The following is an 18,065-nucleotide window of genomic DNA, read 5'->3' on the forward strand; positions in this document are numbered from 1 at the left end:
GCACAGTGCTGCTGAATGAGAGTCTCTCACTTGTTCTTCGAAAGCAGACCGTTAAATGAACAAAATACCAAAAATCAAGCAAAACATTGCCCCAGAAAAACAAGCAGCAATGGCGTCCATCAACCCTTGACAGTCAATATATTTATCCAAGTGCCAAACCCTACATTCCAGCTATATATTAATTACTAACAAATTATCCCCAAACCGTGGATATTAATGTGCTGCATTTCCAGCTTCAGGCTTTCCTGATGGAACCTGACTGCATTCAAACTCGATTTAGCCACAAGAACAATAGTGAGATCCAACATGGATGTTGGTCAACAATGTTCATACCAAAGGTGTTGGATCAGGGCTGTGTACAGGCCAGTCCTCTTCTTCAGCAGCTGGAGACCCACTGTCCAAGGGTGCTTTCACACCTATACAGTGTGATCTGATCCTTCCAGGTGTGAACCCCCCCCCCCCCCCCATCTGTTCACTTCTAGTGTTAAAACTTTTTTTTTTTGGATTGCAAAGACATTCGGATCAATTTCATGAGGTTTTGGCAGGCTATCACCAGAACTGGAAAAGAGAAAAACAACAGAACAAAACATAATGAGCTGCAGTAGCACATAGAGAGAAGAGCAGACCAAATGTTTAACTGACACCTGGTCCATCGACTTCATCAAAAACTCCAAAATTCTTTTCAATTATTTTCCAAGAGCAACTGAGAGAAAGGGAGAGAGGAACTGGAAACTGACACGCCAGTGTCAGATGAATGTCCATCTACAAGCCAATCAATTGCAAGTATAGGGGTAACAGAATCGACTTCTGCGATTTCATATCCACAAATTCAGATTGAATATTCAAGTATGCACTGGTTCCAGTTGCTTATCAAAACCTCTGACTGACAGAATGTAACCTGAGGGTCAAATGTCACATTGACTGATTTCTAACTGCTTATTCTTGGTAGGCAGGATGTTCCAAGTTTTACTCTATATAGCTCTCAGACAGAAGCTGAAAGAGAGTGTGACGTAACCTTCAAACCAGCACACTGTATTGGCCAAACAGGCTGACAAGACCTCCTGTCTTTGTCTGCTTCCGTAGCTGCCAACCATCTACCAATGACAAGCACAAGCTGTATGTGCTGCACTCTGCAATGTGCATAAAATATCAGATTTTTTCATTTTTCCAGGCAGGATCCCAATCTTTTCATAAATCTTTTTCATGTTGGTTTTTAAGACTATATTGGAAGTTACTGAACAGTATATCCAAACTAATGTCCCTATTAAAAAAAAAAAACTTACAACGTAACAAAACTTACAAGGAAAAAGTCCAAAGTACCTTTTCAAACAGATTTTAATCAAGTGTGCACTTCTGCGGTATAAAGATTGGACAAGAATTTTAACATGGTTTAGACTTGTATTCAAGCGCAATTAGACACAAACTATTAGATGTCACTGCATCAATTACCTGTTTGTGGCACTTACTTGTCCTGTCATTCAGGGTGCTTTGCAATCTTTGCAAATAATGAAAAAATGATTTGATATATTTATTTAGAACATTTTTACTGGCATGGATGTGCCCTGTGTTCCATGCTACCCTCCCTTAAACACATTCTCACAGGGTGTAAAATCAGCCTTACCCAAGGATGTTAAATGTGGCATCACAACCAAGTCCTAAGGTGCTTTAACTCCACCCTGGAAGACAAACAAACTGCCCCCCAAACTCCCTGCCACAAGCCACATCCAACCTCTTATGGACAACTACCTTTGTTGGCGAAGGGGCTGGGGTAAGAGGAACAGTTTCACACCACCGGAGTGAGACCAGCTGCACCCTGCACATGACTGCAAGATGCTGGTTGACATCGGCCAGCAATTCACACTTCCCCCAGAGATTGCAACCACCACGCTAAGGCCCGATTTGATGCTCTGGCCCGCTTCTATCAGAAAAGTCTAGCTGCTGAAGCTCAGCATCATGGCTAGAACACATGGCTTTGAGGCAACATCTACTGCCAGATTGCTGAGACCTGGGAATCAGAGGTCGAAGCCAGCACTTAGGCATCAAATCTATGTCGGAGGCAGCAGGGAGAAGCAGCCACTGGCTGTGGTTGAAGAGGCAAGACCCCTGCTGGGGCTGAAGTAACAGGCCATGATGACACAGAGGGAGGTGATTCTGGGACGCCAGAATTCACTGTTGAGCTCTCAGGAGATGTCTCAATGTCGGCTCATCAATGAAATATCAAGGAAGGAGGGTGCCCACTTGAGAACTCCTCTGTGTCAACCTTCCTTCGTCAGTGACTTCATTGTTGCGGACATCATCAGCAACAAGACATGTGCTTGCACAAAAAATATTATCTTATCCTGTGTTTTTCAAATCTAAAAAGAATAAAATAAAATATGTAGAAAGCAACAGTTCATGTCTGAAAAGGAGTAGGGAGAAGCAACACATTTGTCTGGTTCTTCCCCTGTTCAACACTATCCATCAATAATCAATCAACAACATAAACCCACTCTCTTCCCCAGCACCCATACCCACACTCAACCACCAAATGTAAACCTGTTCCAAATTACTGATGTCAAATTCTTTTTATAGACCAACAACTCAGTGTTGTCATCCATGCTACTACTCTGCCAAATACAAAGGAGGATGGAAAGAAATCCAAGGCATTACCTGCTGTTTACTATTATTGGTTTATCTTCCTGTCTCTAGGGAAGGTATGACACGGACTAGCAAACAGTGTTTTTGGCTGAGAAAACAATTGCAACGGACAGAAAGTGCACTGTAGCATGATACTGACAATCTTTCTCTGACGCCAGATCATGGAGAGTCACCACAAGACAACTACAACAGAGCAGCCATGAAGCAGACGTTCAAATCTACTGATTAAACTGGAAACATGTCTAACTGCTGTTTTTTGAAAATCAGAGCTTTTACTGTTGGAGGAGCAGGGAAATACAAGAGACCAACCCCTCTACAGGCCAGCTGTTGGAGGAGAAAGAAATGTAAAGCGGCACTACCCTCTGCTGGCAGAACTCCAGCACCAAAATACACTCAAAGCAAATGTAAGCATATCTCTGTCAAACTGCATGCTTAGACTCCAGCATGACTAACAAAACCCATAAAAGAGCAAATGATTGTTACCGTAACATCTTCATTGCCTCATTCTCCTTCTGCTGGAACGCTCTCTCCTTCCAACCAGCTGCATTGTTCTTTTGCTGCGTCTAATTCCCCGCTGTCTCTGCTGGGCCGCCTGCTCCTTAATCTGGATATAGGATTGTCTCTTCTACATTGCAACTAAAACTCTCTCACTCTCTAGGTTTCCCCCTTTTTTTCTGTTTCACTCTCCTCAATCTCCATCCTCTCCCGCTGAGATTTCTGAAAGCATCTTGGCATTATTTTGTGCTGATTCTCAAACTAACTAGCAGGCAGTTCTCATTCAAATGTGTATTTTTTGCAGGTGAAAAAGCATGTGTAAGAGGAGCTGGTTTGACCCGGCAGCTGAGCTGACTCAGGAGTACAGTGAGAAGCGATGGAGCTGTGAACAGCTGGAGGACTGCCTGAGTGAAAAGGAGAGTGAAGCAGCCAGCTCTCCTGCTGTTTCAGGTTTGGTCTGAGTCATGTACTCTGTGCCTGGAAATAAACTGATAACCAGGAAGTGCTGGTAAAACCAAGTGTAAAACGAACAGAGAGTCCAACTCAGCATGGACAGAGTCCAGTCCAACAGTCACTGCCAGTACTGGTGTTCCCTCAGGCTAATGAACTGACTTCTCCAGGTGGTTAAACTGTCTGTTAAACTGAGTCTGAAATGACAACTGAGTAAATTCTGGTCTTAAATCTGTCTGTACAGGCATCTCAAAGGTATAAAAACTGTAAGGCTTTTATTCGATTTCTCCTCAGCTGTTAATACAGTCCTACCTCGGGCTGCATGATTTGGTAAAAAAGTCATAGTGTGATTATTTGGACTGAAATTGTGATTGCAACATGCTATTTTCATATTTACTGGGAAAAAAAATACAGTTGATGATAATGATGTTACATTGCTGGGGTCTGTATCAAACTTACATGCTTTCTTAAATCTGGAGAGCAAGTTTTGTGGTCCAGGACATCTCTGTAGCACTACAGCACTTCAATATATAGCGATTTTTGCACACATTTTTCCTTTTTCAAAAAATTGCAGTTTAGTTCAGGTTCTGCAATTTGGATATTGCACTTGGCCATATTGTGATTTCGATAATTTTGCCCCAGGCAGTCAGGCACCATGTCAGTTTCTAGCCGGGTGACCCACAAAAACATTGTGTGACAGGTAAAAATATATTTGTAGAAATTCACAGGTGAGGGCACAGGTAAAAAAAATGAACTAACTGCAAATGGTAACAATGATATAACATAAAATAGTGCTTTTTCTCTGGAGAAAACAAAAGTGAAAATGATTATGCAGGATTTTTGACATTTACATCCTCTAATACAGTATTGTCAAGTCTAATCAGCTGGCAGGATTTTATTATGAAAACCCACAACACAACCTTTGACCCCACTTCCTGCCAAACAACCGGACATTATGGTTTGATCAAACACACCATCGAAGGCCAGGTTGAACGGTTGGGAGGATTTTGGTCCATGACTGTGAAAATTACATTATGAGTTGCTTTGCTGCTTGCAAAAAGTTTCAAAAAGTATTTGATAGTTGGAAGCGAGGCTTGTCGTCACTATGGAAGCACATGGACAGCAGCAGGAGCACAAGTGCTGTGCTAGTTGAGGATACAAGTGAGTGATTGTGTATATGGTTTTAATCATAGGTGTAGCTTTGCCTTAGAAATATTTGCTGATAATGGGTTGGTTCTGGTTATCAGCTTTGCAGGTGCTGGGGGGGTCGAGTTTGCAAAACTGGACCGTGCAGGACTCTGGTAAGGGCTAATGGTGCTCTGTCCCAGAAATTGTTGTCTCCAGACCTGGGCAAAATGCAGCCCGGGGGCGAGATGCGGCCCCCTGAAAGGATTCATGTGGCCCTCAAAGCCATCGTAGAAATACCAAAAATTAAAACTTGCAAAGACAGTCAATAGCATTTTGCTGACCATTAAACTGTTATCAGACCTTTATTTTGAAAGGGGTCAGTGCTGTGTTCACTGGTAATGATAATGAACTGTATCTTTTATATTAAACTGTAACTTTATTCACTCACTGCTCTACATTTATGTTGTTCTTCTACTTTTGCTACCATTGTGTGCAGCTTGCATGTTACACTGTAAAACATCAAGTTTTGGACATTGCCAACAAAATATTAGCCCACAATTCAACATGGTGAAACAATTGCCCACCCCTGCTGTAGGAGTACAACGACAAGCATCTCATGGAGTTTGCAAAGTACACCGTTTGAATCAGTCTACTCCAGGATGGAGAGGTCAATCATGGGCAAAGAATGGTGTGGTATGTTAGCCACTTAAAGGTCCATCTAAAAAAAACAACAACAACCCATACACCAAGTATATTCTCTATTTACAATCTTTTAATTGCTTAGCTTTGCTGTCAGACAGCATTTTCTGATGGGAACTGCCACAAATATTGCTCTCTCATAACCAACCAAACTCCATAGGTGGAATCAGTCATTTTATCTTGCAGAACACAGGAGTTTCTGGTCTACTGCTGTTTTGAGTGGTTAGTTTGTTTATTTTATTGTAAGGCTTCTGTGTTTTAAAGGGTTAGTTTGGATTCAGTAAAGTCACACAATAACACAAACTAACTAACTGATCAAGGAAGCAGTAGAGCAGAAAGTAAAAATGACTGATTTTGCCTATGGAGTTTGGTTGGTTTGGAGAGATCAATATTTAGTTTTTATAATAGTGGTTTCCCAGGAAGCATACACTTAAACTGATATTGTTTTTGTTTTTTTTAGGTGGACCTTTTTCGAAGTGGCTAAAATACCTTTAATCGCTGACCCTGTCCACAGCAGTATATTGCTGAGCTTCTGTGCTTGTGCCCCTCTCTGCTTCTTCAAACTGGTTGTATGTCGACCACTATCAACCTTGGGTAACACACTGACTCAATAAGTACCTCATCCAACCACACTTCAAATAATGTGAAATATCCCTTCAATGTAGCCAGCAAGGTAACTGTCATACAATAGCTTTCTTTAGCAGATATCTAGGAGTTTTATGGAAGACACGTTTGATCTCAGTCAGCTCTGACAACTCACTCGTGGAGGATTTCATTCTTCTCCTCTCCGGCAGATAAACTGATCCCCCAGGATTAAACTCAATAAAATCTAAATTCTCCTTCATTCCCAGTGCAATAAATGCTTTTAATTTGCACTGTACATTAACTGCACTACTCTGCAACACTCCATCATCGCTTCCATTACAATAGTTTGATACTTTAAACGAACAGATTCATCTTTTTTATTTGGTTGTTTGGCTGCAGCTGCTGTGATTATGATGTCCCATGGTCCTACTGTATGCTGCGTTTGTCTATTTGCCCTCTACAGTATATTAAATTTCCCCTTGGGGGACAATAAATCTGAAATATATGATGCCAACAGCATTTCCCACCTGTGTAGTGCTTTGAATTTTCACGCAGTCCTGCTGAATAACAACACATCTCTTCCAGCTTTCATGAAACAGAAATATATTTGGCATTTTCATGTTTGGGCTAGATTACCAAACCAAATACTAATTTGGTGATGTAACATACAGTTTTGTATTCTCACCAGATGGTGTGAGTCATTGTCCTCAGATTTATGTCGCAGGAGGTAAATATTAGTTTGTCTGGAGTCTGACGGATTTTAGTGGTCAACTGAAACATATTATTATTATCATCATTATGATTATTTTCAACTAGCTGCAGCTTTCAGTCATGTTTCTACAGACTGCTGTGGCTTCTTCTCCCAGCAAAACCACTGTAACTCAGTGGTTACACTTTTGACTTGGCACATGCAACAACTTGATTGATATATAACTTTTTCACATCTTGTATTATGTCTGCAGAAATGTTTCCTGTCACTTTTATTTTTAGGTTTTATACAGCTTTTAAAGGGACAGTTCACCCAAAAATGAAAATTCAGTCATTATCACAGGAAAACAGTGTTGCAGAATCCCCCACACAATGTGAACGGTGACCAGTTTTCAAACATAAAAAAACAATAGAATAAAAACAAAAACATGTTATTTCCACCATGTTTTTAGTCTGAATCTTCACTATAGATCCTTAACTTGGAGCCACGTTCACATGCACAATGTCTGAACTGTGTGTGTGTGTGTGTGTGGTGTGATGGTGTGCATGGTACAGCATGTTGGGGCTTGGATTATGTCAGACAAGCAGTATGGAGGGATTTTCTGTTTGTTTTTATTCTGTTTTTCTGTTTTTATTGTGTTTGTTTTTGTTCTGTTTTATTCTGTTGTTGGTTTTCGTTTGAAAACTGGTCACCATTCACTTCCAGTGTTTGGGAGATTCTGCAGTACTATTTTCCTATGAAACTCCAGCAGTGTTTAAACCCGCTCCCCAATCGGCATGAGGGTGAGAAGGCAATGACAGAATTTTCATTTTGGGTGAACTATCCCTTTAAGAGCAAATTCAAGCACTTTTCCAGTAACTAAACCTAAAACTTCCAGACTGTTGAAGCCTTTATCAACACATTCAAAATTTTACTATAAAAGCAATTACAAATTCCTTTATACCAGCAGCAGTCAATCGTCTGCTGTCACTTTGTTTATTTTGTATGTTTTGATCAGGATTATTTTATGCTTCATTTCCACAGTAGGGATCAACAGAAGACTTGTCTCGCTCTGAATAACAACTATGATGACAGGATTATTTCATTTCAAATATTAACACATTTTAGGCTTACATGAGTGATCAGATCATTATATGAAAATCAAGCATTTGTCAAGGAGAATATTAAAATAGAAGTTTATTCCTGACCCTGACAACAGAACGGTTTAGTTGTATGAACCCTGTACAGTTATTTGGCTTCATCCTCCCTGGTCTACCCTGATACAAATATCTTTCGAGCAGAGTTTTAATGTTCTTGTGCTCACCTTCTCGTAGTACTCCACATTCTTCTCAGCAGTGGTTGTGAAGACTGATTTGAGGTCAGTTCTCATGCTGTTCTGCCAGCGGGACCAGTCTCCCTTCAAGGCATTGTTGGCCAGCTCCACCCGGTCGGCCAGAGCGTCCACCTCCTCCTGCAGCTGCCGGTCAGACACACAAACCAGAGAGTGAACAAACATCAGTCTGACAAACACATCATCTCTTTAGTGCAGCAGTCTCCAACCTTTGATTAAAAAAAAAAAAAAAGAAATATCTGTCTGGAGCTGCAACTATTAAATCCTCTATTTCCCCTGGGGACTTTTCTGTTTTTTGATTTGGCATCCATAGCCAGCTTACAGAGACTCAAAAAGATGAGCCACCATCAAAATTTAAAAAGGAAAAGGCACTGAGCCACAGATGTAGGCTATGATGCACATTTTTAGTTGACAACATGTTTTTTGTGTATAGCCAACATATTTTTTTATAGCTAAACAATAAAAATTAGTTGTTCAAGCCAAGGTACTGCAATAGCTTTTTGAGTTTTCAGCCCAATGTAAACTCTTGTGCTTTGAAATAAACTTTAAAAACTTTTGCCAACATATTTAGACTATTTAGTTTTGAATACTCAAAAAAAATGTATTTCAGAAATTAGTGACAGTGAGCTGTGAACCTGATTTTTTATCAGGTTATTTTCACGGTAATGAATTTACTCTGTGATTTTTTTAAGTACAACTTTTTGGGGTTTCTAAAACTCAAAGATTTACGTTTATCCAGAGAAGAAACGTTAATTTTTCTCAATAAATGATTTGTAGTTGGTAAAACTTTTTCAAAACTTGAGTTGGGCTCAAAACTCAACCTATTGTAGTACGCTGCCTTGAAACGTTGAGTTTTCTCAACTTTTTTGTTTTTACAGTGTAGACTTACAACAATGATAAATTAAATTTAAAATGTAAAAAAAAAAATTCATTTCCATATAATTTTTTGCTGATGTCACAGGGAGCCACTGGAGGGGGGGCTAAAGAGCTGCATGTGGCACCCGAGCCACAGGTTGCAGAAACAAACATGATTCAGATACTATCGTCTGTTTGACATTCAAGTCAAGTCCAGTTTGCACAGGAAGTGAATGAGGACTGGAGACAAAGTTGAGCAATAAAATCAGAGAGCAGAGTGAGAGTAAATGATAAATATTTGATGTGTCTGTGGAGCAGTGCTACAAACCACAGCATTTAGAGTCTAACATGGTTTGATAAGTCTACACCGAGCTGGGCTTTTACACAAATATACACAAGTCAACAAGAGAACTCATACAGGACAATACAAAGCACACACAGCTCAATTAAAATACAGGATTTATTTAGGCATTTATGGATACATCTAATAACAAGACAATTTATCTCCTCAGCTCTGTGTGGACACAGGCTGACAGACTGTAGTGGGCTCAGTTTTAAAGTTAGGATGAGGATACTGGTATCATATATCATCATACCACAGACTTTCAGTACGACGCCGGGTCGTGCCAAATGCACAAGTTCTCTGATGACTCTGCAGTGGTGGGTGTATAAGAGATGGACAGGAGGAGGAGTGCAGAGCACTGGTGGATGATTTTGTGAAGCGGACTGGAAGAAACCATCTGTTGCTGAACATGGCCAAGTCCAGGGAGACGGTGACTTCAAAAGGAAGAGGACAGCTTCTAAAGCCCTGTGCATACAGGGAGAGGATGTTGACATGGTGGACGACTGCAAGTACCTTGGTGTTCACACCGCCAACAGTCTGAACTGGAGGGACAACACAGAGTCTGTGTACAAGAAGGGGATGAGCAGACTATATTTCCTGAGGAAGCCGAGATCTTTCGACATGTGCAGCGAGATGTAGGAAATCTTCTATCAGTCTGTTGTGGCCTGTACACTTCACTTCACTGTAGTCTGTTGGGGAAGCAGCATCAGAGCCAGTGAGACAAAAAGTCTCAGTAAACTCATTAAGAAGGCCGACTCATTTGAAGCGGTGGTGGAGAGGAGGACGTCGAACAAACTGCTGTCCATCATGGATAACGGTGACCACCCTCTCCATTACAGATTGAACAGACTGATACAGCTTCACTGTCACAAGAACCGATATAGGAAATCTTTCCTCCGCCTCACCTCTGTCTAACAGGGAACACTCTGAAATCTCTACAGTTGGTTCTATATAGTTTCAGTTCAACCAAACTTCTCTGTTTTGCACTGCTGCTTATTGCACCTTCATTACCATGCTCATGACTAAATGCACATCAGTTAGCTATTTTCCACATTTTGTTCCAATCTCACTCCACCTCATTGCTCATTGTCTTACGTATATAATTGTTATTCTATTCTTTCTGTCTATCCGTCAATCTATCTGATGATATTCATTGGAACCATGTCATGTGAGTCAGGACGGAGGCTAATAACCTCCATGGTTAGGACAAATTTTGGCGAGTTAAAAAGTGGACTGGACATTTTCAAGAGGGTCTCCTGACCTCTCAGCTCAAGATATATGAATGAAAATTGGCTCTACTGGTGCCCCTTTATAGTCATTCCCATTTTATGTGAATCCCATGCAGATGTGGGATAAAAAAAACATGCATTTTTTTCATGTAATATAAATGTGTTATTTTTGCCTATTCTATTTGAACATTTCTGCTTACTGGGGTCAACAAACAGTGTTGGAATATCATAAACTGGGTCTGACTGGAAGGCTGGGATTCTTTTGGATTCAGCTGTATTGTATTATTGTATTGAAGTTGTATTCATGTGTGATGATGTTGGTCTCCATAGTAACCATTTCATTGTAGTGAGAACAACCTCATGAAACAAAACTAGAGACCTGGAGCATTCAGAGGATGGATGACTTTCTCACACATGCTGACAATAAGGAGGTCTCTGAGCAACCCTGAGAACATCTGATCACTAAAAAAAAAAATGCAGTTATGACAGAAATCTATAAATGTCAAGAGTTTTTGATCCCAAATCACTGCATGGATTTTTCTGTGGTGGCTCTTCGAGGTCTTGGTGTCTTAATGTGGTATTTTGGAGGATTTTTGATGATTTTTATCAGTTCTTGAGCGGTCAGAAATGGTTACTTTCCCCTCATTCCTGTTCAACATTTTATTTATGGTTATTGTAAATAAAACAAAACAGACAAGATATACTTAAATCAAGTGCAATACAAGGACAAGGATAATACCTTAAAAAATAAACAGAAAAAAGTAAATAAGTACTGTAAATAATAATAACAACAACAGTGAAGTCCCTCCCTATCCCCTGCCATGAAAGGAATATGTACAATAGGGCAACACTAATTGGATTCATCTACAGGCACACAATATTATATTTTTTGTCTTTATTCTGAAAAAGACCATATTCCTACTAAGTTGTTTACATGGCTAATGAAAATGACTATTTTTCTAATGTACCTGTTTACATGTAGCTGTGTATACTCTGATTATGGACACTTCTTTCTGTCAGAAAGTCTTGCACTGGTGGCAGACAGGTATGACTGTGTGAAGCTAGCCTCCCTCTTTCATTCATTTAATCACTTTCTTGAAAAAGTCAGCACTGTGATATTTGTGCACATCCAAAACATCTTGATTACACCTTTAAAATAATGTTTAATGACCTGTATCAATTTCAGAATATCATCACATTCTGAATATTAGTGGAAAACTAGTGTGCATGTAAATGTAGCATTGATAATTCACTGTTATCTTTGCTTGTCTAAAGAGAACAAAGGTATGTTATACAATGAAAAGAGAAAATCCTATTGGACAAAGGTATGCTGTAATGCTGGGTTCCGTATTATGAAAAAATACATGCAAATTCCCAGACAGATCATATCTCAGTCTTTGAACATGCAAGATGTCCATCAATTACCTTAACCAGGTCTCAAACTGGGGGGCAGAAACTGATTTTCGCAGCATCAAAATGCACCGCTCAGCCACATAAATGGTCTAAATTTTCCACAATTATAAAATAACCAAATAAAGAAGTCTCCAGATCAGGAGACAAAGTTATATAAAAAAAAAGAAGTGGAATACCATTGAAATAGGAGCGAATGAAATGTCCAAAAATGATGGGCCAAAATACCTTCTGTGCTCTTGTATCTGTTGCATACAGGTGAGAGAAAAATGGTCATATTTTGCACCAAATCTGTGTAATAAATTGCATCAACCCAAAAACTGCTCTAGCAACATATGACACGTGATAAAGCATCGTGGAAATGGCCATCATATACTACCATCATGATGTTCGAAGCCATTTTACACATTAACATTTAAAAATGTGAATAGACAAAAACAGTGTTATAACTGCATGATTATACTGTGTATCATCTGAAGAGATACCATAACCGACCATCAAAGCAACTCAGCATTTTTTAAAAGATAAATGATCTATTATGTGTATTAGATCAGCATTAGATAAAGATTTGTGGATTGCTGGACATACAGAACACACACCTCCTGTATTAAGGATCTACTTGGAAACAATGGAAAGAGCCAAATTACTGACATTTTCTGACCTAATATATCCACACCGGAGTGTAAGCATCACCCCGTAGTATTCAACAGTGGACCAATGTAATTTTGTTCAGGTCAAGAATGGACTTATGTCATTCTTCACAGTCCAACAGGGGGCGATCATTTTCATTTTAGAGAACAAAGCTCAAAACAGTACATATAATAATTCTGAGAAAAAAATCTAAACTAAAAATTCTTTGGAAACTAGATTTCTTATTGTTATTTTTTCAACCACAACATAAAGGCTCTGATTTAGTGGATTTCATAACTACTTTCAAGCTTCAGACTGTATTAAAACGAAGGGCTACCCAGAGGACCAAGAAATAATGAAGTATTTTAAAAGCTAAGAAGAAAGATAGAAAAAAATAAACAAGTTAAAACAAAAGGCTCAGCAGTAAGATAATTCAGTTTGTTTGGTATTTCTCCTCTTCTATACATAAAGTTACTGCAGCTGAATAAGTGGAGGGAGTTAGGGAGTTGGTGCACACATTATGTTTTATTGCACAATGTCATGGTTCATTAGTCAGCGGTGTGTAAACTATTAGAGCAGCATTAGATAAACATTTGAGAATTACTGCAGACACTGAACACACCCTCACTGCATCAAGCAGCCTCATTTCAGTGACTGATAAAGCAAAGTTATTATTAGGCTAGTAAGTGTAATTTAGGCATTAAATAATAAAGAGTAAATGTATCCAGAGTCTGTCTAGAGAGAGTAAAGCTCCTCAGTGACGCTGCACATCATCAGATGATATCACGCTGCTGCCTGAGCACAGATTAGCTGTCTGACATTTAGACTGACAATGGCATTTACTCAACTTCAATAAACAAAGCATGCTTAACATGGGCTCACCCACAGCGTGCACACACACACACACACACACACACACACACACACACACACACATACACACACACACACACAAACTGTGGTGATCTCAGTGGCCTGCTTGTTACTGCAGTGATATCGACCCAGCCACCTTGTCAAGCCAATGGATGAATAGCATCTAGCATCTGTGTGTGTGTGTGTGTGTGTGTGTGTGCGTCAATACTTGGCTCCTCTACCAAAGTTTGTACAGTTTGTTCAGTATGGTAACTGTGTAATCGGACAGTAGAGTTAAAGTGTACTCAGCATTAAATCATTCGAAGAATATGAAAAGCAGAGCTGCAATTATTCATTAATGAATCAATTATTATTTTGTTAGACTATTTTGATAATTCATTAATTTGTTTGAGTCATTTTTGTAACAAAAACATCAAAATTCTCTGATTTCAGCTTCTTAAATGTGACCATCTTCTGCTTTCTTTCTTCCTCTCTGACAGTAAACTGAATGTCTTTGAACTGTGGACAAAACAAGACATTTGAGGACGTTAAGACTTTAAGAAACACTGATTGACATTTTGCAATATTTTCTGACATTTTATGGACCAATTAATCAAGAAATGACCACACTTGACTTTTCTCTCTCAATCATCACCCACAACCCACCAGAAGTGTGTGGCCTTCTGCCCGTACCTTCTCATTTTCTTATTATTTTGCTGCTCAGGATGCTCTACCAGCCCAAAATGTCTGTATCTGACATGAAACAACATCATTCTGGTGTGCTCATAAAGAGCGACTGACAAATCCTGCTGATTCTACTTTTAAAAAGATCAGTTCAACATAAATAATCAACAATACATATTGTCCCTCTTACCTGTCTATCCTCTTAGATTGTGGTGCTCAAAGAGCCAAAAATAATTAAAACATTTGAGAAACTCAACAGTAATGTCTCTTTCCAGAAGTAATAACCTGGTTACTCAAGATAATCCACACACCTTGTTGTGAACAGTTTCATGTAGGAACTACTTTCTTACTGGTAGAAAGAAAGTAGTTCCTACATATTTCCTACAGTCAGTAGATTCTACTGCAGGAAAAAGGTAGTTCCAGAAAATTCTACCACAGAGACAAAGTAGTTCCTACATGGAACTCTTCATAACAAGGCTGGGGATTATCCTGAGTAACCAGGTCATTATTTCACGAAAGAGACTTTTACAACTCAACAGGAGTTTTTCAAATGTATTTTTTGGTGCTTTGAGCACCACAAGCTGTGTTCTATTTAGTTCCATTATACTGGAGAGAAAGTAGCAATATCCCAAAATCTAGTTATCAAAACTAACAAAAATTAGTTATAATAATTTTAGTGACATTAAAGACATCCTTTGTGACGTGGACAAATATCTTTTGGAGAAAATAGGGGGTTAAAATCACAGTAATTGCAAAAAGCCGCAGAGAAACCACAGCAAACCACCATAACTTCAGTTACTGTGTTCTAACATGTAAAAATACCTGCAAGAAAATCAAGAAATATGTCAACTAAGCGCTTTATACTACTATATATAACAAAAGTATAGAAAAATATTAAAATAAGAGCAGAAAGTCAGAACTCTCAGACCCACCCAGACTCTGATGCCAGGTGTGAAAATGCATTACAATTAATCAATAAGTGTCATATTTTATCAGAAAAGGTTTGATGGTAATTAATATATGATAAAACAAAACAAAAGAAAAGAAAAAACAAGAAAACTTCATCTTTTCATTTTTTCTCAATTACTGCAATTTTCCTTTGTAAGCAAGTAGAGGTCAGAGTATTTTTGATTTTGGGGTGAACTGTCCCTTTAGGAAACTATTCAATATTAGACAAATAAGACTTTGTCTGCACCTCCCACTTAATTTAATTAAAATAATAAGACTTTGATCTTTGATCAAACTTTAATATATATAATTGTTAAAATAATTCTAATCTTTTTATTTTTTTTTTATTTTTTTTTTAATTCCAGCAGTTTTGGAAGGAATATTTAGGTCCTAAAATTAGCCAAAACAACCAATATAATACTAATAATTTAAAGACAAAGTCTTGCATTACAATCAGCTGCAAAAGTAGTACTAGAAGACCCAAAATAAACTTTATTTTATGTTGAAAAAACGCAATAAAATAAAGGAATATCCACACCTGGTTCCTGACTGTGGGTTAAACATAGCGCGACACTGCCCCCTGCTGGCTACACTGTGTCATAGACACACAGGCAGTCTGACTCATAGCAAAAGTTCAGTATTTTCTTTCCAGTAAAGGTCAGATAAATGTTTACAGAGGGGAGGAATTTAATTCAGTGCTGTTTGAAGTTCAGACAGATTCTCATCATGTTGGTCAGGACAGTTGTGCTCACACCTGACATTTCTGAGGACTGTTCGTATCTCCTCCAGTCTACACAGCACAATCTGATAGCAAGCAGAACTGACAGCTGAGTTATGAAGACGCACGCCGACACACACACAGCGATGATAACAACAGACGTCACATGTGTTCTGTCTTTCCGACAGCTCAGTCATGGAATGTGCCTCCCAGTTATGACTGAAGAGACGCCAAAAACCAACCACATCAGCTTTGTGCTGCTGTGCTGACAAGTGTCTCAGCATTTGGCTGTTAGTTCAGAAAACACATGATCTGAATCACATGTGAGGGGAAAAAGAAGCTCAAGTCTAAAGAGCAGAAATAAAAGCCATTTTCCCTCACAGCAAAATGGAAAATTAGTAAGGATAGGATTAAAGGATAGGTTCACAATTTTTCAAGTCTGACTTACAGGGACAACTAACCCCAAAATCCAAAAATCATATTTTTCTTCCAACCTGTAGTGCAGAGCTTTGGAGATATCTGCCTTCTGAGATGTCAGCCTTCTCTCTAATATAATGACACTAAATGGTACTAGTCCTGTTGTGTTAAAAACACTAAGGCTGGGGATCAATTCAGATTTCCCAAATCGCTTCGATTTGATTCACTAGATTTCACTTCGATTCAATTCGATATTGATATTCATTTGGTTAGGGATATTTCAGTACAGTCATGATTTTGCCTGGATATGAAAGAAATTCTCAGAGAATTAATGCTGTTATAGTATATATGTAATTATACATATATACTCTAGCCTGGTGCATTATTAAACATATTAATGTTTACATTAATTGACACCAAAACAGTTACATTAACAGCGTTTACCCTACCATTGTCTTGGGACTGGAACCCCCCATCACCCTTGAACAAAGCAAAATATTTTATTTTATATTGTGAATTCTTGATTTTTTAGATGTTTTTATTCAGACTTTTATTTTAAAATTTTTGACAGGCTCTATCACACGTCCACAGGAGCAAATGAGTTTGGGATTTTATGAATCGATTAATAAATTTTTAAAGTCCAGCCCTAAAAAGCACCAAAATAATGCATTATAAAAATTCAAAACAAGTGTCTCTGTGCAAAAATCATGACCCACTTACTCAAGATAAGTCATGCATCTTGTTTTGAGCAGCTTCATACAGGGACTACTTTATTTCTATTAGGAAGAAAGCAGTTCATGTAGATTCCACTGCAGAAAGAAAGTAGTTCCTACATGAAGCTGTTCACAACAAGGTTATTTTGAGCAACCGGGTCATGATTTCTAGAAAGAGACAGTGCTGGTGAGTTCTTCTTCAAATGTATTTTTTTTTAAGTGCTTTGAGAACTTTGCGCTCTTTATTTTATTTACTGTTATGGAGACAAAGTTTTATTTCACTGAACTTTGAATTGTAAGTTTATTCAACAGGAATATCTGTGTTTGCTGAAGACAGAAATGGCATTGAAGCAAGAATGTCACTGTTAGCCTCACAAGTATATCATAATTTGGTGAACAAGAAAATCAAAGTTGGCAGAACTCACATTTTGTCATTAGATCCAAAATTCAAGTTATCAGAACACGAATATCCTCATTAGATGAGTAAGAAGATCCATCTTGGCAGAATCTTGTCTAAACTTGTAAATCTTAGTAAAGTCAACAACCACAGATAAAAGTTGAGAAAACACAAATCCTTTGCATCATGTTGCCTTAATATTTGCATTTTCTCAGCATTTTCTTTTTAACAGTGCAGGACTGGTGCCATTTAGTTCCAATATACTGGAGAGAAAATCACTGCACCTGATATCTCCAAAACTCTGCAACTCACACCAAAACTATCAAATGGATAAACAGCACTACGGGTAAGAGGAAAAATATGTATTTTTGATTTTGGGGTGAAGTGTCCCTTCACCAATATCCACATGTCCATATGTACATTCAGACAGGCTTTGCTTCCTTGTGTTCATACAGACCATTTAGAGAAAACAAAGTCAGTCAGTGATGGAGACAAAATCCACAGACTTTGTTTTATATAAAATGTTTTCAGAAGTTTATATGAAGTTAATATGAGCCGTCAGCAGTCTGAGTTAATCACATCAACTGGTTTGTTTCCAAAGTTTCAGTCTTTTTAGTGTAAAACTCTCCTCTGTGTTTCCCTGGACTGTTTCCTCACTGAGCTGAAGGACAGTCACAGAAACAGGGAGTTTTCTAATAAACTGGAGTGAATTAACTCAGACAGCTGAAGCCTCATATGAACGTCAGATAAACTCTGACTGTGTAGTTTAGCACAAAACAAGCAGTGTGGATTTTGTCTACCATCTATTACATTAGAAGAGCTTCAGGAATGTATTT

At 38.5% G+C, this 18,065-nt stretch overlaps 1 protein-coding gene across 1 annotated transcript in view; it reads right to left on the reverse strand.

Moving 5' to 3' along the window:
* Nucleotides 1-18,065, reverse strand: part of snx7 (sorting nexin 7) — a 75,618-nt gene that overhangs the window by 40,620 nt on the left and 16,933 nt on the right. Inside the window, exon 8 of the mRNA XM_084747053.1 lies at nt 8,007-8,159. Within this exon, the coding sequence (XP_084603179.1) occupies nt 8,007-8,159 (153 nt within the window). The remainder of the gene's footprint in view (nt 1-8,006; nt 8,160-18,065) is intronic.

The sequence above is a fragment of the Lutjanus erythropterus genome, chromosome 21 (genome assembly GCF_056507025.1).
Source record: "Lutjanus erythropterus isolate fLutEry1 chromosome 21, fLutEry1.hap2, whole genome shotgun sequence".
In the NCBI taxonomy this organism is placed as follows: domain Eukaryota; kingdom Metazoa; phylum Chordata; class Actinopteri; order Lutjaniformes; family Lutjanidae; genus Lutjanus; species Lutjanus erythropterus.